Raw genomic sequence first — 20,262 nt, forward strand, 5'->3', positions numbered from 1 at the left:
ACTATGTCTCAAAACCATTATACCCTTAACAAATTCCCTGGCAGCTATTTCTCTGACTGAAAGAGAGAAGCTGCATGGAAAATATACAGAAAGCAAATGACATTTTTCATTCTGTGGTGATCCCTTCTTCCCTCCAAGCATTCTGAAATAAAAGATATTTAAATACTGAGTGTTGGAGGCTTCAACAGCATCCAGTGCATGTACTTTTAATGATGACTGCACAATAATATCTGCCCTAAAGTGTAGCCAGAAGTGTGGACAAAAAAGTACCCACAGTAATAAGGAACTACAGGAAGAAGCAGGCAGACTAATTAAGTTTTCTCAATGCTTCCCATTTAGCATATCTTAGGGATTTAAAATTAAAGACATATATAATTTGGGCTATTTTCAAGATTAAGATGTTTAAAACCTGTTGATTAGTTTTAGCTGCACAATGAAATCTGTTTCTTAGTTGAAGTCAGAAGGCAAGAAAACAAGCTGCTGCAGTAGGATGTTGAAGCCCTGACGTGATCAGCCTGTGATCTTCACACTGCAGCTCAGCAAGAGAGTCAGAGCTGCCCCATCCAACCCCAGCTCTTTCATGTTGTTGGTGGTTCCAAGCTCAAGAGAAATGGTGACTGAAGCACCAGTACCAATTTCTAGGCTGGCAGTGGAAGTTCTTTGCAAATATCTTAGGAACCTCCTGCATGGGGAAAAAACCCACCCCAAGAACTAATCAAGGCTTTGCCAAAACAGGGAATTTTGGTAATTAGCAATCATCTATTTCTGCAACTTTTGAACAGTGACAACAAAATGAGGGACCAACATAGACTGTGTGAGTGCACAGAGCAGCCCACAAGACTGTGCCTCTCTCACCAGCAGCTGCTATGGATGCAAGGGCCTGGGTCAGGCTGCAAGATGCATCAGTCAGTTCCTGGGTGCAGTAAAAATCACAACTGCCCAGTCTTCAGCAATGTTTATCTACAGATTCCTTCAGTGACACCTGTAGTACATACAGCAGCTCTTAATTCTGCTCTGCAATATGAATGAAAAGACAATTGATTAACAAATGTCTTTTATTATTTTTTAAAATAAGTTTCAAACCCATATAGCTTATCCCAGATTCTCTGTAATTTGGAAATGAAGGGCTGCTGCACTGTATTATCTGCCCACAGATTCAGCTAGCACTTTTAAAGCACAGAAGAGAAATAATGCACAAGGAATCAATACCAGTAATTGGTATCATTAACACTTCCTGCTTGTCTCTGGCTTAAATCTGAAAATAACTAAAATATGCTTTTGTTTAAGAGTAGTTATTGTAGAAAGCTGAAAGTTCAAACTTTCTAAAGCTCTACACCTGTCACTTCATTTTTCCTCTTACACATTTCCTTTCCCATCTGCCATACACTGCCTTTCTGCTTGAGCCAAGCAGGAAGCTACAGGCACCTCACTGCAGCACAAGAACATTGGATTTACATTATACAAAGGTTTAAAGGATCTTCATCATAATTTACATGTAACTCTAACTAATTCATCTAACACTTTAATTCACAGAACATTCCTGCACCTAAAAAGCTACTGACTGTGACCTCTATTGTGAGCCTGGTTGCCCAGTTATTTAGCAGTGCTTAGACTCTATGCAGACTAGCACAGAACAGAAAACCAGATGAACTGGGGAAAGCCTCAAAGATTCAGTCAACCTGTTTCCCTCTCTCTGATAGAAGCCATTGTTTTGAAAAAAAAATGGGGTCTCATCCTTCAGTACATCTGTCCAGCCACCAAGAGATTAAGGACTTTCTGAGTAGGAGCTTGCCTTCATATCTCTGTGCTGGACAGCCTTTGCTGGACCTTTCCCCCGTGCAGCATTCCATCCTCGTTAAATGTATGCTTGATCTTGGTCTTCAAAATATCTTGTGATGCTGATTTCCTCCATTCAATTATATCCATTCAATTATATAAATTATGTCCAGAGAAGTGTGTCTTAAAGCTGGTTAGTGCTGATGCTCTGATCCTCTGGTTATATTACAAAAGGTGAATAGTTACTCTCCACCGTATAATAGTGCTGCTTGTGTATATATATATATATATATATATATATATATATATATATAAAATATAGTTTTAATTTTTTTTCCCAGAGATTATAATAATTTAGTTGGTGGATTCTACCTTAAATGAAATGGTCAATCTGATAAAACCTGGAAAACCTGGAACTAGCCTTGTTCCTGTCTGCATCAAAGTCTAGACAGCAGCTTGTATAGGATAAATATGGGTTTCCTTTGATTAAACTAATAATTTGCAACCTATATTATCTTGCTGCAGTGATACATGATGCAAAAACTGCAGCTTCCTGGAATCCATGAAAGGCAGAACTAGGAAGCAATGGGCTTTCCATTCTGTAGAAAATAACACAATTCTGCTTTTCTCTTTTCCCAACTCAAATGAAAATAAAAGGCACACAAAATTTTTCTCATAAAGTGAAATAAACCAGCAAAAACAGATACTCCAATCATGTGTATTTTCTTGACTCAATACAGACATGAAATAAAATCTTAAAAATTCATATTTATCATCACTCTATATTTTATCTAAATGCTTATTCTTAATGAGATACTAATTATTTTCTATTCCTATTTAACCAAAATTGATCTTGTCTATATAAATTAACACACCTCAGTATCTTCTTTCTTGAACAAAAACCATATCTACTGAGTGAAACTACTTCTGTAATGCATTCTATCTGTGAAGAAGACCCAAAACACTCACCTAGGATCAATGCCTTTAATGTCAGGAACCAAAGCACTGTAATCTCCAGATGTTACGAGAATATAGGATGGTCCACAACCTTGGTGTAGGTAATGGCTCCCTTTGAACTAACTTTCTGATCCTATAAAATATGTATAAATGTTCAAAGTTCTGTTAATAACTAAGGACACCAGAAGTGAAAATGGAAATTATGTATACTGCAAGGTTGATCTAAATGGCATGAAAAATATACTCAGAGAGTGAAAAAAATGGAAGGATCTTTAGATAGGGGCATCATATGGGTTTGAGACTATTTTCTATTATAGACCAAAGCAATGGAGTAAAATCTTTCTACACTATGAGATAGCACTTACCAGGGACATATGGCAGGGGCATGGAGAGCATGATGAGAATTTGTTAAGGGATGTTCACCAATGAGATACTTCAAAACACAACTCAGGATAATGATCAAGAGGTGCAAGCATAAACTACTACACCAAGGAATTAAAAAATCAAATTCACGTAAAAACTTGCTGCAAGTGGAAAGAAGGAACCATGATTTTAGGTTCACAATGAAAAGAAATGAGAGTTAAAGCTCTTACATTTAAGCAGGAATAGGTTAGACAGGAGAAAAACCTTCTTAAGCACTAAGAATAGCAATGGGAGAGGCCATCTGGTCTATAATGTTTCCATTACAGTAAGTTTTCAAGTTCAGCTTAAACAAATGTGAAAGAAATGACAAAGACATTGGCAAGACCATACTGGCATCAAGAATATTTAGAGGTTCTCTAGAAATCTCCTTGCCAGCTCTGTGGTTCTTTGAAATCTCATCTCTGTGGCTTTCTGAAATAGCTGCTGAACAGGCTACAGATCTTATTTTTCTGGCAATTGGTTTGACCCATGGCTTCAAGCAAATTTGGCCTGCAAGGCAGAGGGAAATTCAGGATCACTATTCCAAGTGAACCCTGCAAAGAGCAAGTAGACCTGAAACTTCTGGAGTAACCTCTTTTTATTTTATGAACAAGAGCTTTACATCAGAAAAATGTCTCAGTCCTAAATATTTCACATGAACTGCAATTCATATGTGTGTGGAAAACGGTGCTAGAGGTTATTCCTCTAGCAGTTATCCATTTAAGGAATGTAAGGCAAAAAAATTATTGAAAGTCAATTCTTTGACTTCAGTGGTAGCTTTGGTTTTTGTTTGTTCACATGTCTCTGATCAGAGATGGACAACTGAGCACTGTCCTTTCTCAGCCAGCTCCCATCAACTCCCACTGTGCTTTGGTTGCTGTTGCTGTGGGTTTGCATTTGGGAGGAAACAGGCAGGCAATCAAGACAATTCTTGTTTAGGTAAAACCACCCTGCTTTAGAATTCTTCATAATAACTTTTGTCCTCAGAGAATTTAGGTTTTTCTGTCTCCTATCTCTGATTAACAACTCAAAGTTGTTTTCAGTATCTTTCAGGAGGTGAGGTACTTGTGCACATCCCCAAAGGAATTTGGGATAGCTGTAAAATGCCAATGCTCTAAATTCCCATGTCTTTGCTTGTAGGATAGAATATCTACCCATTGAGAAATCAAGCTGCTCAACTTCTTTTTCTTCCACAATGCCATATTAATGTTTTCAACTGCTTCTAATTTTCCATCCATAAACATTTTCTAACACAGATTATCCCAACTGACAACAACTGGATAATCAAGCCCACTGACAAAAAACTTGTGCTCCTAGTAGGAGATGAGGTTGTATATTTTTAGGAGTAATTCACAATCCCTCAGGAGTCTGGAGAGCAGAATCTGAAAATCCGTAGCTCTCTCTACTTCAGCATTCTTTAAAAATAATAGCAACAACTACAAAAATTCTTCTGTCCCAGAAGGTCATTGCTTGTGTTTAATGTTATTAATAGAACTGAACTGCAAAAGGAAAAGTGTCTTTTTCCTGGTGGATTTCCAAGGCCCCACATGGCAATTGAGACAGAGCTCTGTCATAAGCACTGAAAACAGCTGAGAGCTGTGAACAGACTGGCCCTGATGTATAGTAAATCTTAATTAGGCTTTCTGCCTCTTTGCATGGGGAATTCCATTAAACTGCTTCTCTTGTTGAGATTCATGCTTTGCCCTAGCAGACATATTTGTTTATGTGGCCCTAAAATACATATATAGGAAGCTTTTGCTTCCACCTAGGCTACTCTTTTCTTTACACTCATCGACATTTGCTCAGGTGAAGCTCCTGTGCTGAATAGCTGCAAGGTCTGATGATTCCAGCAAAAGATGGACCAGCTTAATTAGGAAGGTAACTTCCTCTTCATTGCACCCTATAGACAGAAGGTAACTCACAAGCAGCCCTTGGGTAACTGCTAACATTAGGGAAACTGAGGAACTATAAATTGTTCAGTGATTACAGCAGATGATGTCAGAGATAGAACAGTAACCCTGTATCTTCTCTCCTATGCAGCCCGTGATCCTTTCTTGAGGATTTGCCAATACAAAATACAAATGTATATTCAGTTTCTTTCATACTTAAGTATTTTTTTGTGGTCTGAATAGACCATGTCTGAATTGACTGAAACTGTTGTATAAAAACACATATAATATCACTGGAAAGAGATTTCTGAGACAAATAAATTGGTATTCAATAAATTCTGCTCTTCAGAAATTCAATAGCACTGTAGGCCCAATCTGTAAAATTAGTTTTGAAGACAAACACTTAGAAAGGTTCCAATTCTGTGGTTTATAAATGTTAACAATGTCCTGGAAAAGCTGCCACTGGAATAATTTTGAACCTGCTCTTTTGAGGAACATGTCTTTATAAATTATTTCAGAGTTTTGTACTCATTCAGTTTGGACTACTATCAAAAGCATTCTTCAAAGGTCTCAGACATTTACACCTAAAATGTCACCTGCAAATGAAGTGTGTTGTGTTTGCTGCTTCAGGAAGGAGCAAGTTTTCTGATTAATATCTAAAACTCTGTCACTAAAAAGTATTCAGAACCTGAATCAAAATCATGCTTGGTTCAAATCTCCAGTGTGCTCTGCACAGTCAGCTGAGATGTTTCTACAGCCTCCTTTCTATGTAAAACCTTTGGAACTCTGGGGAGAAAACTGCTATTGAAGTGCTATATTATTTGCTATATTAGCTATAATAAGCAATGAAAGAATACTAAGAAAGTAATTTCTGTAGCTTAAAATTAAAAACTCTCAGGTCTCTACATGGCAGCAGAATAGGAAAATGAAGTTAGGGATTACTTAGCCAAATAGGGCAAATAAAAATCAGTGTTGCTGGACGCATTGCTTGGGTGAGCTGGCCAATGCCACTGGGAAGTTGATATCTATCATCTAGGAAAAGTTGTGACAATTAGGGGAAGACCCCAATGATTGAAAAAAGGCTATGCCTGTTATAAAATCTAAAGCAGCAAGATCCAGAAGCATGTCCAGAGGTGGCCACTAAGTTGATTGGAGGGATAGAGCACCTCTCCTATCCTTTCACCTCTAAAGGCTGAAAGACTTTGGATTGTTCAGTTTGGAATAGAGAAACCTTTAGCCTGCAAAAAAGATGGAGTGGGACTTTTTACTAGAGCATGTAGTGACAGGACAAGGGGGAACAGATTCAAACTGAAATAGAGTAAGTCTAGATTAGATGTTGGGAATAAATTCTTTATTGTGAGGGTGGGTGAGGCACTGGCACAGGTTGCCCAGAGAAGTTGTGGATGCCCCATCCCTAGAAGTGTTCAAGGGCTCTGAGCAACCTGACCTAGTAAGAAGTGTCCCTGACCACAGCATAATGGTTGAAACTAGATGATCTTTGAGGTCCCTTTCAACACAAACCATTCTATAATGCTGTAATGATTCTATGAACTATAACTAGAAAAACTCAGTCACCAGGAATATTATGGACTGGAGGAGTGGAACAAAAGTGTGTGGAAAACAGCCTGGACAGCTGGGCCCAAGGGGTTGCCATCAACAGTTTGAGGTGGCTGGTTATGAGTGGTGTGACACTCAGGGGACCCTGCCTGGTCAGCATTCTTTGCAGCAATGATCCAGACAACAGGGGTGGTCTGTGTCTTCCTAAAATCTGTGAAAGGAGCAGCTGTGTATGCTGGAATGCAGAGTTGCTGCTCAGAGAGATCAAAATCCAGAAGTGGCCTGACATGGACTTCAGAAAACTCGTCAAAGACAAAACCAAAGTCCTGTATTGGAAGAGGACAACCCATGGCCACAGAACTGGAGGGATGTGCATCAGTAGTTCTGCAGAACAGGAGCTGCTGTGCAAGAGGCACCGGCAAAACCTTGTGGCAATGAGGTAATGTAGGGGCTTCTTTGAAAACAGGGCAGCCAACAGGTCCAAGAAGTGATATTTTCTAAATATTACACTGTTTGCAACTCCACAACAAGAAAGGTGTGAACAAACTGGTCAGAGGAGACATAAATGCCCTGGCTGGCTGATCAGCTTGTTCTCATCATCCTTTATCACTCCGATATAGCAATTACATCAGCTGTGTTCTGCTGTAGTTTTAAACTTGACTCCAAATCAATGGAAACTTTAAATAGTTGAGGATGAAGCAAGCCCTGAAGAATCCTACTAGAAACACTCATCATATGACTTCATATAGGAAAGTACTTGGAGAGCTGCAAGCCAGACCTTAATACTTTTAACCTCTGTCCGTCCCATCAAGAGTAGTATAAATGTGGTCTTCCTGGAATGCTACTGGATGCTTTATTTTTATTCAGCTTTTAATACTGATGCTATTACAATTTGTTTTCCAGGAACAAAATCTATGAATCCACATATATTTCTGTTGCTGTTACTAACAACCATTGTAGGTCATTATACATCTGGTGAGAAGTCTCACAACACTACCATACTATCAATGTGTCTTATTTTTCATATAGTCAAATTTCAAAAGGTAAAAAAATAAATAAATTGTGGAGAGAATCTTATTTTACTTCCTCACTTTTTTCCATTGGCAAACATCTCCAAATACCATACAGAACTCTGACAAAATTATGTTTTTTAATTATTATTTTTTCTTTCTGTTTACTTCATTATTTACATAAGCTTCACCAAAGCCAAGGACAGTTCTAGGAATAAGCCTTGACTAACTTGTACTTCCGAAATGCCTATTTAACGTGTTAACACTGAGCTCTGTGTGTTAATGTGGAACACTTGTTTTTTTAGGATCAACAAATGGCAAATACTTCCATCTGAAAAAGAGTATTCCCACCCACAGAAACAGAATTCAGCTTTCCTAAGCAGCAAACAATAGAGAATTAAGATGTCTCTCAGAGGCACAGCCAGAATAAAAACAACCACACCCCACATTTGAATGAGATCCTCAACTGGATATTTTCAATGTTTCTTTTCTGAGACAAAGTATATTTTGATACTAAAAAGGTGCACTGGAGAAGCAAATTTATTGATGTTTTTTTGAGATGTTTAGGAATTGCATAAGCTTCCAGGAAGAAACTATTTATTAAAAGGGTTATTTATGCCAATCCATCTCATGTAGGTTTTTGAAGAGTAAGCATCTAAAAGGAAAGAAGAAATATAAACTTAGTGATTTTCAAGGAAGAAGAGTGACAAAATAAGAGAAAGAAGTACACTAGCCAAAAAGTGCAAGAACCATAAGAATTTATGATTTTATTTTAAACAACCCAATTTAAATTTTCATTACTAGATTCATTACTAAATTAATTATTAATACTTATATAATATTAGTACAGGGTTGAAAGCACTAGAAAAGTTTAACTTCTAGGATACTAAAAACCAATCAGAATGTCAGTGTTTCAAACTAATTTATTGTAACATTAGTACAAGATTATTTTAAAGTGCCTTGCTGAAGTTTATTAAAAAACAAATTCTAAGAGCCATGGAATACCAGCTACTCAACCCATGTGCTGTAATTCTTTACTTGAGACCACCAAGAAAACTTTGCCAAATAAAATGCATCACAGATACTGAAGAGAATACCTAGAAATAAAATAAGAAATTCAGCAATGTGTTTAGAAGTTCAGCAATGTGTGATAGCATTTTGCAATATTTTTGGTTTCACAGTTCAAATTTCCTCTGGGATCAGCAAGTTAATGATAGTTCTATTTTTGTAACTGTAATTAGGGTTATCTAAATGTTGTACAAATGAAACACAAGAGTTGATGATGTTCAAAAAGCTAGTCTGAAAGGGGTGAGGCTTAAATGAGAAAGAAGTATTTAATATGAAAATGCTTGTAATATTTACCAGCAGATTCACAGATATTTTAAGGCCAGCAAAACCCATTACCATCACACATTCTGAGTAATACACAGCAGAGAATTTCATCTTCTATCTACTACATCAAGCCCATCCCTCCTGTTTGAATTACCCTGTACTTTTTGAAGGACATCTAAGTCTTGTTTTACACATTCAAAATGACAGAGAATTCACCAAGTTTGCAATGTTCTTCTAGAGCTCGCTAACGTTATTGGAAGAAGGGGTTTGCTTTCATCCACTTTGACTTTGTTGAGACTCAAATAGCCTGAATTTCTAATGAGAAATATAATACAAAAGCCCTCTTAAAACTACCAGGAAAATTTGCATTCAGGCACTGTGCCTAATTGCCCGACTCCATCCCTCTCTCCAGCAGTATTATCCCAGATGCATTTTTTCATGGTCTATGTGAAACAAAAAAAACCTTGCAAAGCTGATGCTTCCTGCTAATGATTAGAAGTAGACAATATTCCATTGTGCCAAAACAAGACTAGCCCAAGCAGAGCAAAGGTGGAAGGAATTGTATGTAAAGTATTGTCAAAATTGTCTGGTAATCTAATAGCATAACTTATAAGAAAACATCATACGTTACAAACTATTACTTTCATTAAATGATTGTTCACAAAGACTTTATTAACTTTATAAAAAACATAGAAGGTCATATGGAAGGTTAATATAACTGAGATGTTATGTTAAACTATGTGCCTTTTAAGGAATCGACCTTCATAAAAAGTTGCAACATACTAAATTTATTTAATTACTGCAGAGTAATTCTAAATTCAAAATCCCATTTTATTGGAACAATGATAAATTAGAAAATAGATGAATTATTTTACAGATTAATACACACAGTTCTTTCTGCAATCAAGATTTTAAATGGGTCTAATAGCCTTAGCACTTACAGTAGGTTCCTAAAGTGCCAAGCAATTATAATTGTTCTCTTAGCATACTGGTTTAATTTAATACCACCCAAGTTGCAAATGATTTGGCTTTTGCAGTGGAACACACTCATTCACCATGATGATAAATATGAATTTATGAATGACGAAATAAGATATTTAAAAGGAAAGGAGTGCCCTGGAAAAAGCACTACCATATTGCTGATTATCAGACAACAGTTCTGGTATATCTCAGACTTATTGAGAGCAAGACTGAGGCAAGATGTGCGTGTACATCATGTAAACCTCATTTCCACATACAAATAGTAGTTGTGTTAGCACTGTGCTCAAGAGATGTCCAGAGCAGTAGGAACTCAGCAAATACAAAAATGTAGTACCTATGGAGTACCTAAAATTACCTAGGTACTTATCATAATGTCCGTAAAGTTTAGCTCTGTGAGTAGTGTCCAGGAGTTTTGTCCAGCTTTTTGCTTCTTGAGGAGACATTTGCCTTGAGTTTGTCACTTTGTCAAATACCTGGAGCCCTACATGTGATTTCCTGTGCTAAACATCTCAAATTGCAAGTGACACAAATGCTACCTCGTAAAGTGAAGAAGTTTATTACATATTGTTCACTCCCCTCCCTCATCTTGCAGGTTTTTGTCAAGTGCAACACCCCTTACCCCTGCAGCATCAACTCCAAGGCTTTTCAGCATTGGCTTATGAAGCCCTGGACTGTACATCTGATATTTCTTCTGAGTTTATTCTTTTGGAAATAAAGAGAAGCTTAGAAACCGGATCCATAGAGCCTGCCCAAGCCTGTGGGCAGTACAAAACAGGTAATCTGACAGGCAGCATTTCAAGCATTGCAGTGGAGAATCACTTCCAAACAGTGACACAGCCAAGAATGAACAGAGGTTATTCACTTATAATTCGGGAAAAAGAGTTTGCTCACTTCTTCATGTCCAGCTGGCAACCTCAAGTCAAGGAGTTTTCCTGTTAAGCTGCTTTCTCAGACATGTCCCTGGCTGACACTGAGCAGAGGAGCAGGCTTGGCACCAGCGTGTCAGCAGGCTTGCACCTGAGTCTGGTGCTACGGGGAGGATGGGGACAGGGGCAAGAGAGGGCAGCATGCTCCAGAAAAGGGGTCGATTTAACCTCTTACATAATACAAAAGGAAATAATCCGAGTTAAAATCCGGTGTCTCAGGCCAAAATACAGCATATTTTAGATGAAGGTAATAAAAAAGCACCATGAAAATATAAAAATGAGAGAAATTATAGTCTTTGTTTGCCACATCTGAATGACTAATAGATTGGGTGAGCAGTGAATTTTTGATTTCTGAAGCAACATTAAAATTAACTGGACTACTGGTTTATTCATTTCTGGAAGAACAATTCTTCCTTTTATGTAATGTAACAAAAAATCAAGTCACTGTGGAGACAGAGAAACACAAACAACCATCAAGGTTCAAAGTGTAAAAGGAGTTTCACCTTTAGGCCACTGGTTGATTTTTAAAAGAGGATTGAAACCTGCCTTTGGGGAGTTGTTTGATGTCCTTGATCTCAAACACAGCTTAGTTCCTAACAGGCAAATGTTCCCATCATAAACACTGCAGCAACAGATAACCACCCTGGCAAGCAGAAAGGAGCATCCTTGAACCAGCTTTCCTGGAAATAATGGGTCACAAAAGCCATTCTTTTGCAGACATATGAAAGCACCTGTTTTCATCTCCCCAACACCTAAAGCTGCATTTATGTTTACTGAATTCTGTAATACAAATAAAAACACTTCATCTCCCTTCTCAGATTCTGAAGGCTTGCAGGGAAGGCTGATCCAGACCCAGGGCTGTTAACTCAGGAGCTGCTCTAAATCATATCCAAAGCATTTTGGTCATCATCAAATATCTGTGATCATCAGATACTTCACTTTTTCAACAAGAATATCCTAGCAGTCGTTTAGAAGGGCTTGCTTAATTGTTTTTTAACCCTTTCAGACACTGAGGAAACCTGTTGTGGAAAAGTATGTTATCAAACCAAATAAATAAAGCCAACCAACCTATCTTCCCACCTATATCTGCAAATTCTAGACAAACTTAATTTGGGATTTAGTGTTGCAAAGGAATAGCTTTATGTGCCATTATCTGGAGCCATCCCTAATAAAAAAATATGGAATTGAAGACTTCAAAATAAATATGAGAAATATAATTGCATAATTATTAAACAAGCAGTCTTAGTATCAATGGTCACCTCACACTGTAAAACCACATCATAAAATACAACACCACAACCCTCCCCTTCCCTGTGATTTATGCTTCATGAAAAAGCAAAACAAATGTTATACAAATATTTTCAGTAGCTGAAAACTGGCTATCAGTACAAAACCACAGTTACAGACATTCCTCACTGCTGGGCTGAACTGTTCTCAAAACAATCCAATGTAAAGGCCACTGACAAATATTTCTAACATTCTGCAGTCACAAAGAACCACAGTGCTGTGTTTGGTGCAGATCACAATGCTTGTGCTTTAGAGGTATTATTTAGGCTTCAGTCTATGGTTTGCTAAGGACTCTGAACTCATGGCCTCTCTCATCCTAAAATCTCAGAATAATCACTGGTGTTAGTAGCATTTTATTGCATGTCCATCAAAAATAAACATGCTCAAAATAGCAGAGATTAAGAAGCTACAATCTCTTTGCCTATCTCAGCTCTGAACAGTTCTGAAAAACACATGTAGTGTTGCCCTCTGTGGATCTTTCAGACTAAAAGATGTAGGAGGAGAAAAATATTAATAGCATCTAATAAGGTGAATCCTGGAATCTATTTCACACAGAAAAGGGGAAAACTCAAGACAAATTATGTTAGAAACCATTCTTATTGTTCAAGAAGTACACCATATTTTTTCTCCCTGTTGCAGGAACAAAGTCACCAAATATATTTTCAAGAAAATATTTTTAAAAAATTGATGAAGTGTCAACACTTGACTGCTTGTTTAAATTGAACATAATTATAAAAGCTGTTACAGAGTGTTCAATTTGTTTCAATGTTATTATATATCATAAGGCTCATTCAAGCAGGGAGAATACTGCAGACAAGGCATGAAGATTAGAAGATGTCTTAGACTTCTCCCTGGAACAGCATGAAATACAATCTAAAGCAGCTAAAATTCTTTTAGTGGAGCTAATTTCTTTTCACTGGGACTTTATGAAGAAAAGAATCAGTGTTTCTTTATGCTACAAGAACACTTTGCTATGTGCTTAACAGGAAGTTAAATGAACCAAAGCTACAGATAGAAAAAAAAATTCCACCACCAATTAATGTGACAAAGTCTTAACAGGAAAACAAATCAGATTCATTTAAAAACTGAGGTCTTGTTTCTGGTCTTTTCTCAATGCTGAGCTTATATTCCCAAGGTTTATATTTTTCATAGTTTATGTTTTCTGAGGAATACGACGTCCATGGGAGAGGGCTTTTTCCTGCATTGCTCCTGCTGAGTGGCCCAAAGACTAGTCAAGAGAACCATGGCACGCTGTAGCTGCTTATGCTCCAGGTGCACCACAGCTGATGAGAAGTGGTGTGCAAGAGCTCAATACTCACCACCATCACAAGCACCACTCACATTATCAACTGAAAACAAGGCATTTGAATGTTAATTTTTTCTCTCTTCTTCCATAATCTGTCACATTCAGATGGGAAGCACAAGGCAAGTCCCCAAGGACCCCCTGGAATGTTCCCAGCACCTTACCTAGGAAATAATTCTGATATCTTTATATTTTCTAAACATAGGCTGAATGGTGAGTTCTTATATTCCACCTACAACACAGATATGTTGGTCTGAAATTCTGGACCAGGCATCTTTTTAAAAGATGCTTCCAGGCTGTGGAGGATGATGCATGGCCACAGGCTCTCAGTAGTGCTTACAGTCTCCCAAATCAACTCAGCACACCATTGTCACAGCTGCATGACATGGTACTGAACCGATTCCACTTCACCCAGAGAGCAGGACAGCAGCTGAATTCCTAACTGTTTAATAATATCCATTCATCCATACTTCTTGTCCAGTGTAGACATTTAGGTTTCAAAATTAGACATCCATACATTTATCGAAGCAGTCAACTTTATGGTATCTCTGTACAACCTGAGTGAGAAGCAAGGGGTTCTGACCATAAATAAGAATAATATATTCCATTATTCACTCTCTTTCACAAGGCAATAAACATCAGTTAATTAAATATTAAAAGATTCTAAGCGTATAGTAGAAGCAAGTAGTAAAACTAGCATGAGAAATGTGCCAGCCAATTTCGGCCATAAAACACAGGAGAAAACCTTCAAATTTAAAACTGATCATAACTTTTTTAATACCACTGTTATGAAACTTTTCTTTCTACTGTTGTTCAAGTGGAAATTCACTTAGGCTTCACTCAGGCCTCTGGTTGGGATTCTTGTGCTCTGAAAGCCTCTGTGCTAGTGTGGGGGTCTCCTGCATGGGGGCACTGCCAGCAGTGGATCTGTCTCACAGCTTACAAGTTTCTTTGTCAACAAGCTGCTCCTCACTTGGAGCCAGATCAATCCTCAAAACAAACCCCTAAACTACTTCAAAATTTTCAGAATTTTACCCCTTTATCCACATCTTAATGACTCATAGCTTAAATGTCACATCTCAGAAACATTGTTTCTCCAATATATAAAACAGAGACAAAAAGCCCTGAATTTCAAAGTAAAACTAATAATAATTTAAAAATATTTCTTCTCTATTGGAGAATTCCCCTCTGCCTTGGTTTACTATTTATAAACCATCAGTCTGGGATTAATTATTATAAATCCTTAAAGCCGAAAAGAAGATTTTAGGCATTTTATTCTACATATAATCTATACCATTATTAAACTGCAGGTCAAATGCACTTTATGTCCAATTTATGTTGGTCACCTTTTAAAATTTATGCATTTTACTTATAGTAAATTTTACTCCCTGGGAGAAAGAATTTCTTAATACTTTGAAAACATCAGACCACCCATCTGACGGGGCAGTGCTCAGGGGGAGCAGTGTCCCCTGCCAGGCTCCAGGGACACTCACCAGGCACCCCGTCTCTCATCCAGTAAGCAATGTCTGTTCCATCTGCAGTGTCGTAAACATCTGTAGCATTGATGGGCTGCAGCAGAGTCATGATCTCTTTCACGATGTCCCGGGCTTCAGCAGTGCCAGAAAAACCCAGTCCAGATGGCTTGAAGGTGCCCTCATCAGACTCCATAACGATGTCAAAGTTGGAGATATTTTCCTAAACATGTAAGAAAAGAAGATACTGTGCTGTGGTTGTTATTTTAGCTGTTACCATATACTGGGTTCTAGGTGTCATTGTGAGCATACCACAACAAATTTGTTTTCAGAAGCACAGAAATGCTTCCTGTGAAAATGTGTATGTAAGCCCAAATGAAGGGACCTATCTTTCTGTAAGGAAATGGCTGAAACAGTTACAATTATATTCTGAGGCACCAATATTCTGTAGGACCCACAACATGACTGGTCTGCTGTTCCCAAATACTTGCTTTCAGACTTCTGAAGTGCCACCTAGAAAGGTAAGCCATCACCACCTTATTGCAGTTTTCATTTGCATTTCATTTCATCCCTTTCTTCTCAGACTTGAGACTCTGGAATTCTGTTGCAGTGGAGAGGGTATGAGGTCCTTTGGCTTTAAAATTAGAGGCATCCAAAGCCTTCATAGACATATAGACAATAGCATATAAACAATAGCATATAGACAATTCTGACCGATTGGAGGATTGAAATGCCAAGGTTTTCCCCCAGACCTGATGGAATAATATCTATTTAAAAGAAAATTTGTGCTTCCAAGGTAACTCCTCACAAGAAACATGAGAGGTAAGATTTTGTGTACAAGTAGCGTATTAACATTTACTTTTAGTGTGTACTTGGAAGAATCTTTTAAGCTAAAAGAACAAAAATTAGCAATTTATTTACTTAGCATATTTTCTTAGATTGCTCAGTTACAAAGGTCTAATTTGAATTAAATACATGAATGAAGATCTCATTAAAAAATGAGATCTGGAGAGGCACATAACTTTTTAGAGAGAGTCATGTCAGGCAGAACAAAAGCTATACCTCAGACCTCCTTGAATGTGACTAAGAGAACGTACTACAGGTTTTACTCTTTTGTCCAGATCTCATGCCTGAATTTTATGGTTGCCATGGGTTATTTATTACAAGAAAACCATTACAAGGGATATGTGATAGCAGCAGTTAACAGATCCATGTCACTACCAGCATATATAAGCCTACAATTCAGTAAATAATTATTTTATATTTTCCTGTATATAAACCAAAATATATACTACAGGTGGCTGTGAATAATTCACATAAGTGTTCACATGTCCTTTATAGAATTTGCTAAGAACTGTTTAACACTTTCCCAAAACCTTTTTCTTTTGAGTGAAATAATTCTAACAGAGCAGAGCTATTTACTTTTAACGTAGAAATAAATCCAGATGTTTAAAAAATTAATATAAAATATTTGCATGATAAAGAAACTGTAAATGTTATAATATCTTAAGATAACCAATTTATCCACCCATTTAACTACTGGAAATCAATGTGCAAATAACCAATCTTGTCACCTCATTGGCAATCACCATTTTTAGACAGTGAAAAACATCTTCAGTTTGTGAAAGATTAAATGTAAATAATTAGGCTACATATGGTGTCTAGGCCTATCATCAAATGCTGTCCTGAGGTTATGAACTTCAACATGAATCATGATGTACAGACTGTCTGAATATAGCGGGAGAGAAGCAGGCCAAGAAAATCACACTGCAGGCTAAAACAGACCAGTGATACTCCAATGCCACAGATACAATAGAATGAATTCTCAAAATGTAAATCTTCTTTATCATATGCCAAAGGAGGAAGACAATACACATTTCAGTGTGCTGCTGAATTTCCAGTGAAAGCTAACTTAAGAACAGTGAGCCCTACATAAATATGATGCTATGGTACTCAGCTTCTTTGGTTGAGTTTCCAAAGCAGGACTTCTGTCCATTTTTAGAGTGGCTGAAATGAGGAAAGCAATAAGGCCAGGGGAAGGGCAGTGAAGTGAGAAGAGTGAGCATGGGAACAACATGGACACCTAAAACAAATCTCTCTTACCACTCAAAACAACAGAATACCTAAGTTCAAGAACTTCATAAACTGCTACTATTGCAGAATTACTGTGCTCTTCAGTTTTGTTTTCTCACATAAATGTTTCCATATGTTTTTAATATGAAACTGAGTAAACAAACCACCCACAATACATTATATCATATTGTTGTTCTGGAAGAAAGGTATTCAGTTCTGAGAATGTGCTTGAGAGGCATGAAAACAGGACACCCTAGGGAGAGAAACTGACTTAATTGGGGAACAAAAACGAAACACCTCACAGCTACTTGAAATACTATGTATCCTTGAGACAGCTTTTTCCCTATTAGGTCCACTAGAAGTTAGGGTTAGTTATAAAACTACTCACCATCAAATTTGAAAGTTGCAGTCTTAAAAAAAGTTAGATTGGTTTCCCTGTTCCCATTTTTGCACATCTACATTGACATTTCTACTTACACAGAGAGGAACACATGCTGGAGAACATGCTTAAAATATACTGCTTAAAATAGTGAAGATGCTTTGTCATCGTTTGCTATCTATGATGCAGAAATAACTGTCATTAACAAAGTGAGGTGAGACCATACATTCCCCTTGACTAATTCAAAGGAACCAACAAACCAGAAAGATTTAAAAAAATAATTGCAGGCTCAGCTGCTTCCTTCCGTCATCCTCCTAGTGAATATGCCATCTAAATAAGCATTTTAAACTCAGCATGTAATTTTTTTCAGAAAGTAATCTCATCTGCTGCATCTTGATATTGTGCCACTTCTCTTGGTATGTACCAGAAAATTAAAACTTCTCTGTGTAACCTGCTGCCTAATTCTCTGAACATCAAAAGAGACTTTTATGCTTTGCTTTCTCATGACTCAGTTGCAGAGGAGGTCATCTGTCTTTATTATGTCATCTTTAGCTCTTCAATTGAATTTTTAAATGAAACATTACAATAAATACTGCATGGGAAAATTTGCTTTCTATAGCTTGCTATTCTCATTGAATACACAATTAGGCATAATCCTTACCAATACTTCTCCTATTTTAAGTTCTTAATTTTAATTAATTTTATTTCTGTTTTCTTTATAAACAATCTATTTTTTTCTCTGCTAAGCAGAACTAAAAATATAAGTACTTATCTCTAAGGCAAAAACCTGATAACATGAAATCACAGAATCACAGAATGGACAAGGTTAGAAGGAGCACAGAGGATCATCTGGTCCAACCTACTTGCTTAAGCAGGGCCATCCCAGAGCACATGGCACAGGATTGTGTCCAGATGGTTCTCGAATATCTCCAGTGAAGGAGACTCCACAGCCTCTCTTGGCAATCCAAGAGGTTCATTCCACTACATCTGCACAAGTAAAGTTGTTCCCCATGTTCAGGTGGAATCTTCTGTGCATCAGTTTTTGCCCATTGCCTCTTGTCCTATTCCTTGGAGCCTGGTGCATCTTCTTGACACCCTCCCTTCAGATACCTACAGACATTTATGAGATCCTTTCTCAGTTGTTTTCCTACCTTATCTTTTTCACCCTCTGTGTGCTCCAGGAACTTCACATCTCTCTTGTACTGTGGAGCCCAAAACTGGATGCTGTGTTCCAGTTGTAGCCTCACCAGGTCTGCATAGAAGGGCAGGATCACCTCCCTCAACCTACAACCAGTGCTCATCCCAGTGCAGCCCAGGGTACCTTTGGCCTTCTTAGAGCACACTGCTAGCTCATGGACAGCTTGCTGTCTATCAGGTCCATCAGGTCCTTCTCCATGAAGCTCTTTTCCAGCAGGTTGGTTCCCAGCCTGTATTGGTACAGGGGGTTATTCCTCCCCTGGTGCAGGACCCTGCCTTCACCTTTGTTGAATTTCAGATTTTTCTTCTCTGCCCATCTCTCCAGCCTGTCCAGGCCATTCTGAAGGGCTGCTCAGCACCTGGGGTATCGGCCGCTCCTCTCAGCTTTGTGTTGTCAGGGAACTTGCTGAGGAGGCCTCTGTCCTTTCACCCAAATTATTGGTGAAAAGTTAAACAATACCAGGACCAGTACTGAACCCTGGGAGGACATCACCAGTGACAGGCCTCCAACCAGTGCCACTGATTACTGTCCCACCCTCTGGGGTCTGTCATTTAGCCTGTAATTACAGTAAACTCTTTCCATTGAGAAAACAAACCCTTGTAATATATATGACTGGTACTTCTGTTGGTAGGAAACATCTTTCTTCTAGGCTAGTCCCTGGCAATCTCAAGCAGTTATACCTTACAGTAGTTACTTATTCAGTCAAAGTTACAATTGTTAATTCTTACCAGATGTTAAACTAGACTGCAACATCTCATGACTAATCCATTGAGTCACAGATGGCAATCCCTCTTACTCACCTTAAGCAGGGACATACCTGAAAGTTTAATGCAGGGAACAGCTATCCTAAAAGCCTTCAGTACTTTGGGGCTGCTTAAAATAGAGTATTACTTGTCCAACAGCTCATTTACTGGTTTTCTTTTTTGTTCCACTGAGAAGAATCACCACTTTACAGGAAAAATACCGAAGTCTATAATGACAAAGCACTTGACTAATGGTACATTTGTTCCAGTGATAAAGGACATCAGTTAATCTGACATTGTGTTTTCAGATTTCTGTTATTAATTTACACTTAACTTTATGAAAAAACAGCACTTGTATTCCAGTATTTGTCCCAGAGCAGTCAGGAAACAAGTATAGTATAGCAACCATATTTTAGAACTCACAGGAAACTGGTGGTCATCCCACTTGCAATACTAAAAAAAGGTTTAAATCGGCATCCATATTTTTTAGGCTGGCAACTAAGACTACAGGAAAGACAAGAAAAAACCCTGTAAACACCTAAGTGCATGTGACAGTTAGAAAAGGGAAAAAAAAAAGCAAAATAAATAACATCCTCTAAGTATTCAATAATATATAAACATGATGTAGTGTAATTTTGAGTTGCTGTTTAGTATGAAAGTAATTTAATGAAGCAAAACAGGATAAATTGAAACTAGAGCAAAAACACCACAACAGCTGTTAGGAAGCAGAGATGCGCCAGCATCAAGGCATTATAAACACCAGCCACAAGCGTGATCAGACCATTTACACTCTTTTAGAATGAAGACAGGGAAAATCGGGAACACTGTGAGTTATAAATTTTTGTAAATTATCCCGTCATTATATGGGAGAAAGCTGATGTAAAGCTTAAGATTTAGAAGCACAATTTTTCCTAGATGACAAGGTATGAAAAAGGCTCATCCTTTTGTTACAAGATAAAATATTCTTCTGCCACATT

General features: G+C 37.7%; 1 protein-coding gene across 1 annotated transcript in view; it reads right to left on the reverse strand.

Annotated features, from left to right (window-relative positions):
* Positions 1–20,262, reverse strand: part of CPQ (carboxypeptidase Q) — a 144,446-nt gene that overhangs the window by 14,735 nt on the left and 109,449 nt on the right. The window contains exon 7 of the mRNA XM_077782816.1: positions 14,914–15,115. Within this exon, the coding sequence (XP_077638942.1) occupies positions 14,914–15,115 (202 nt within the window). The remainder of the gene's footprint in view (positions 1–14,913; positions 15,116–20,262) is intronic.

Source organism: Lonchura striata, chromosome 1 (assembly GCF_046129695.1).
Source record: "Lonchura striata isolate bLonStr1 chromosome 1, bLonStr1.mat, whole genome shotgun sequence".
Taxonomy (NCBI): domain Eukaryota; kingdom Metazoa; phylum Chordata; class Aves; order Passeriformes; family Estrildidae; genus Lonchura; species Lonchura striata.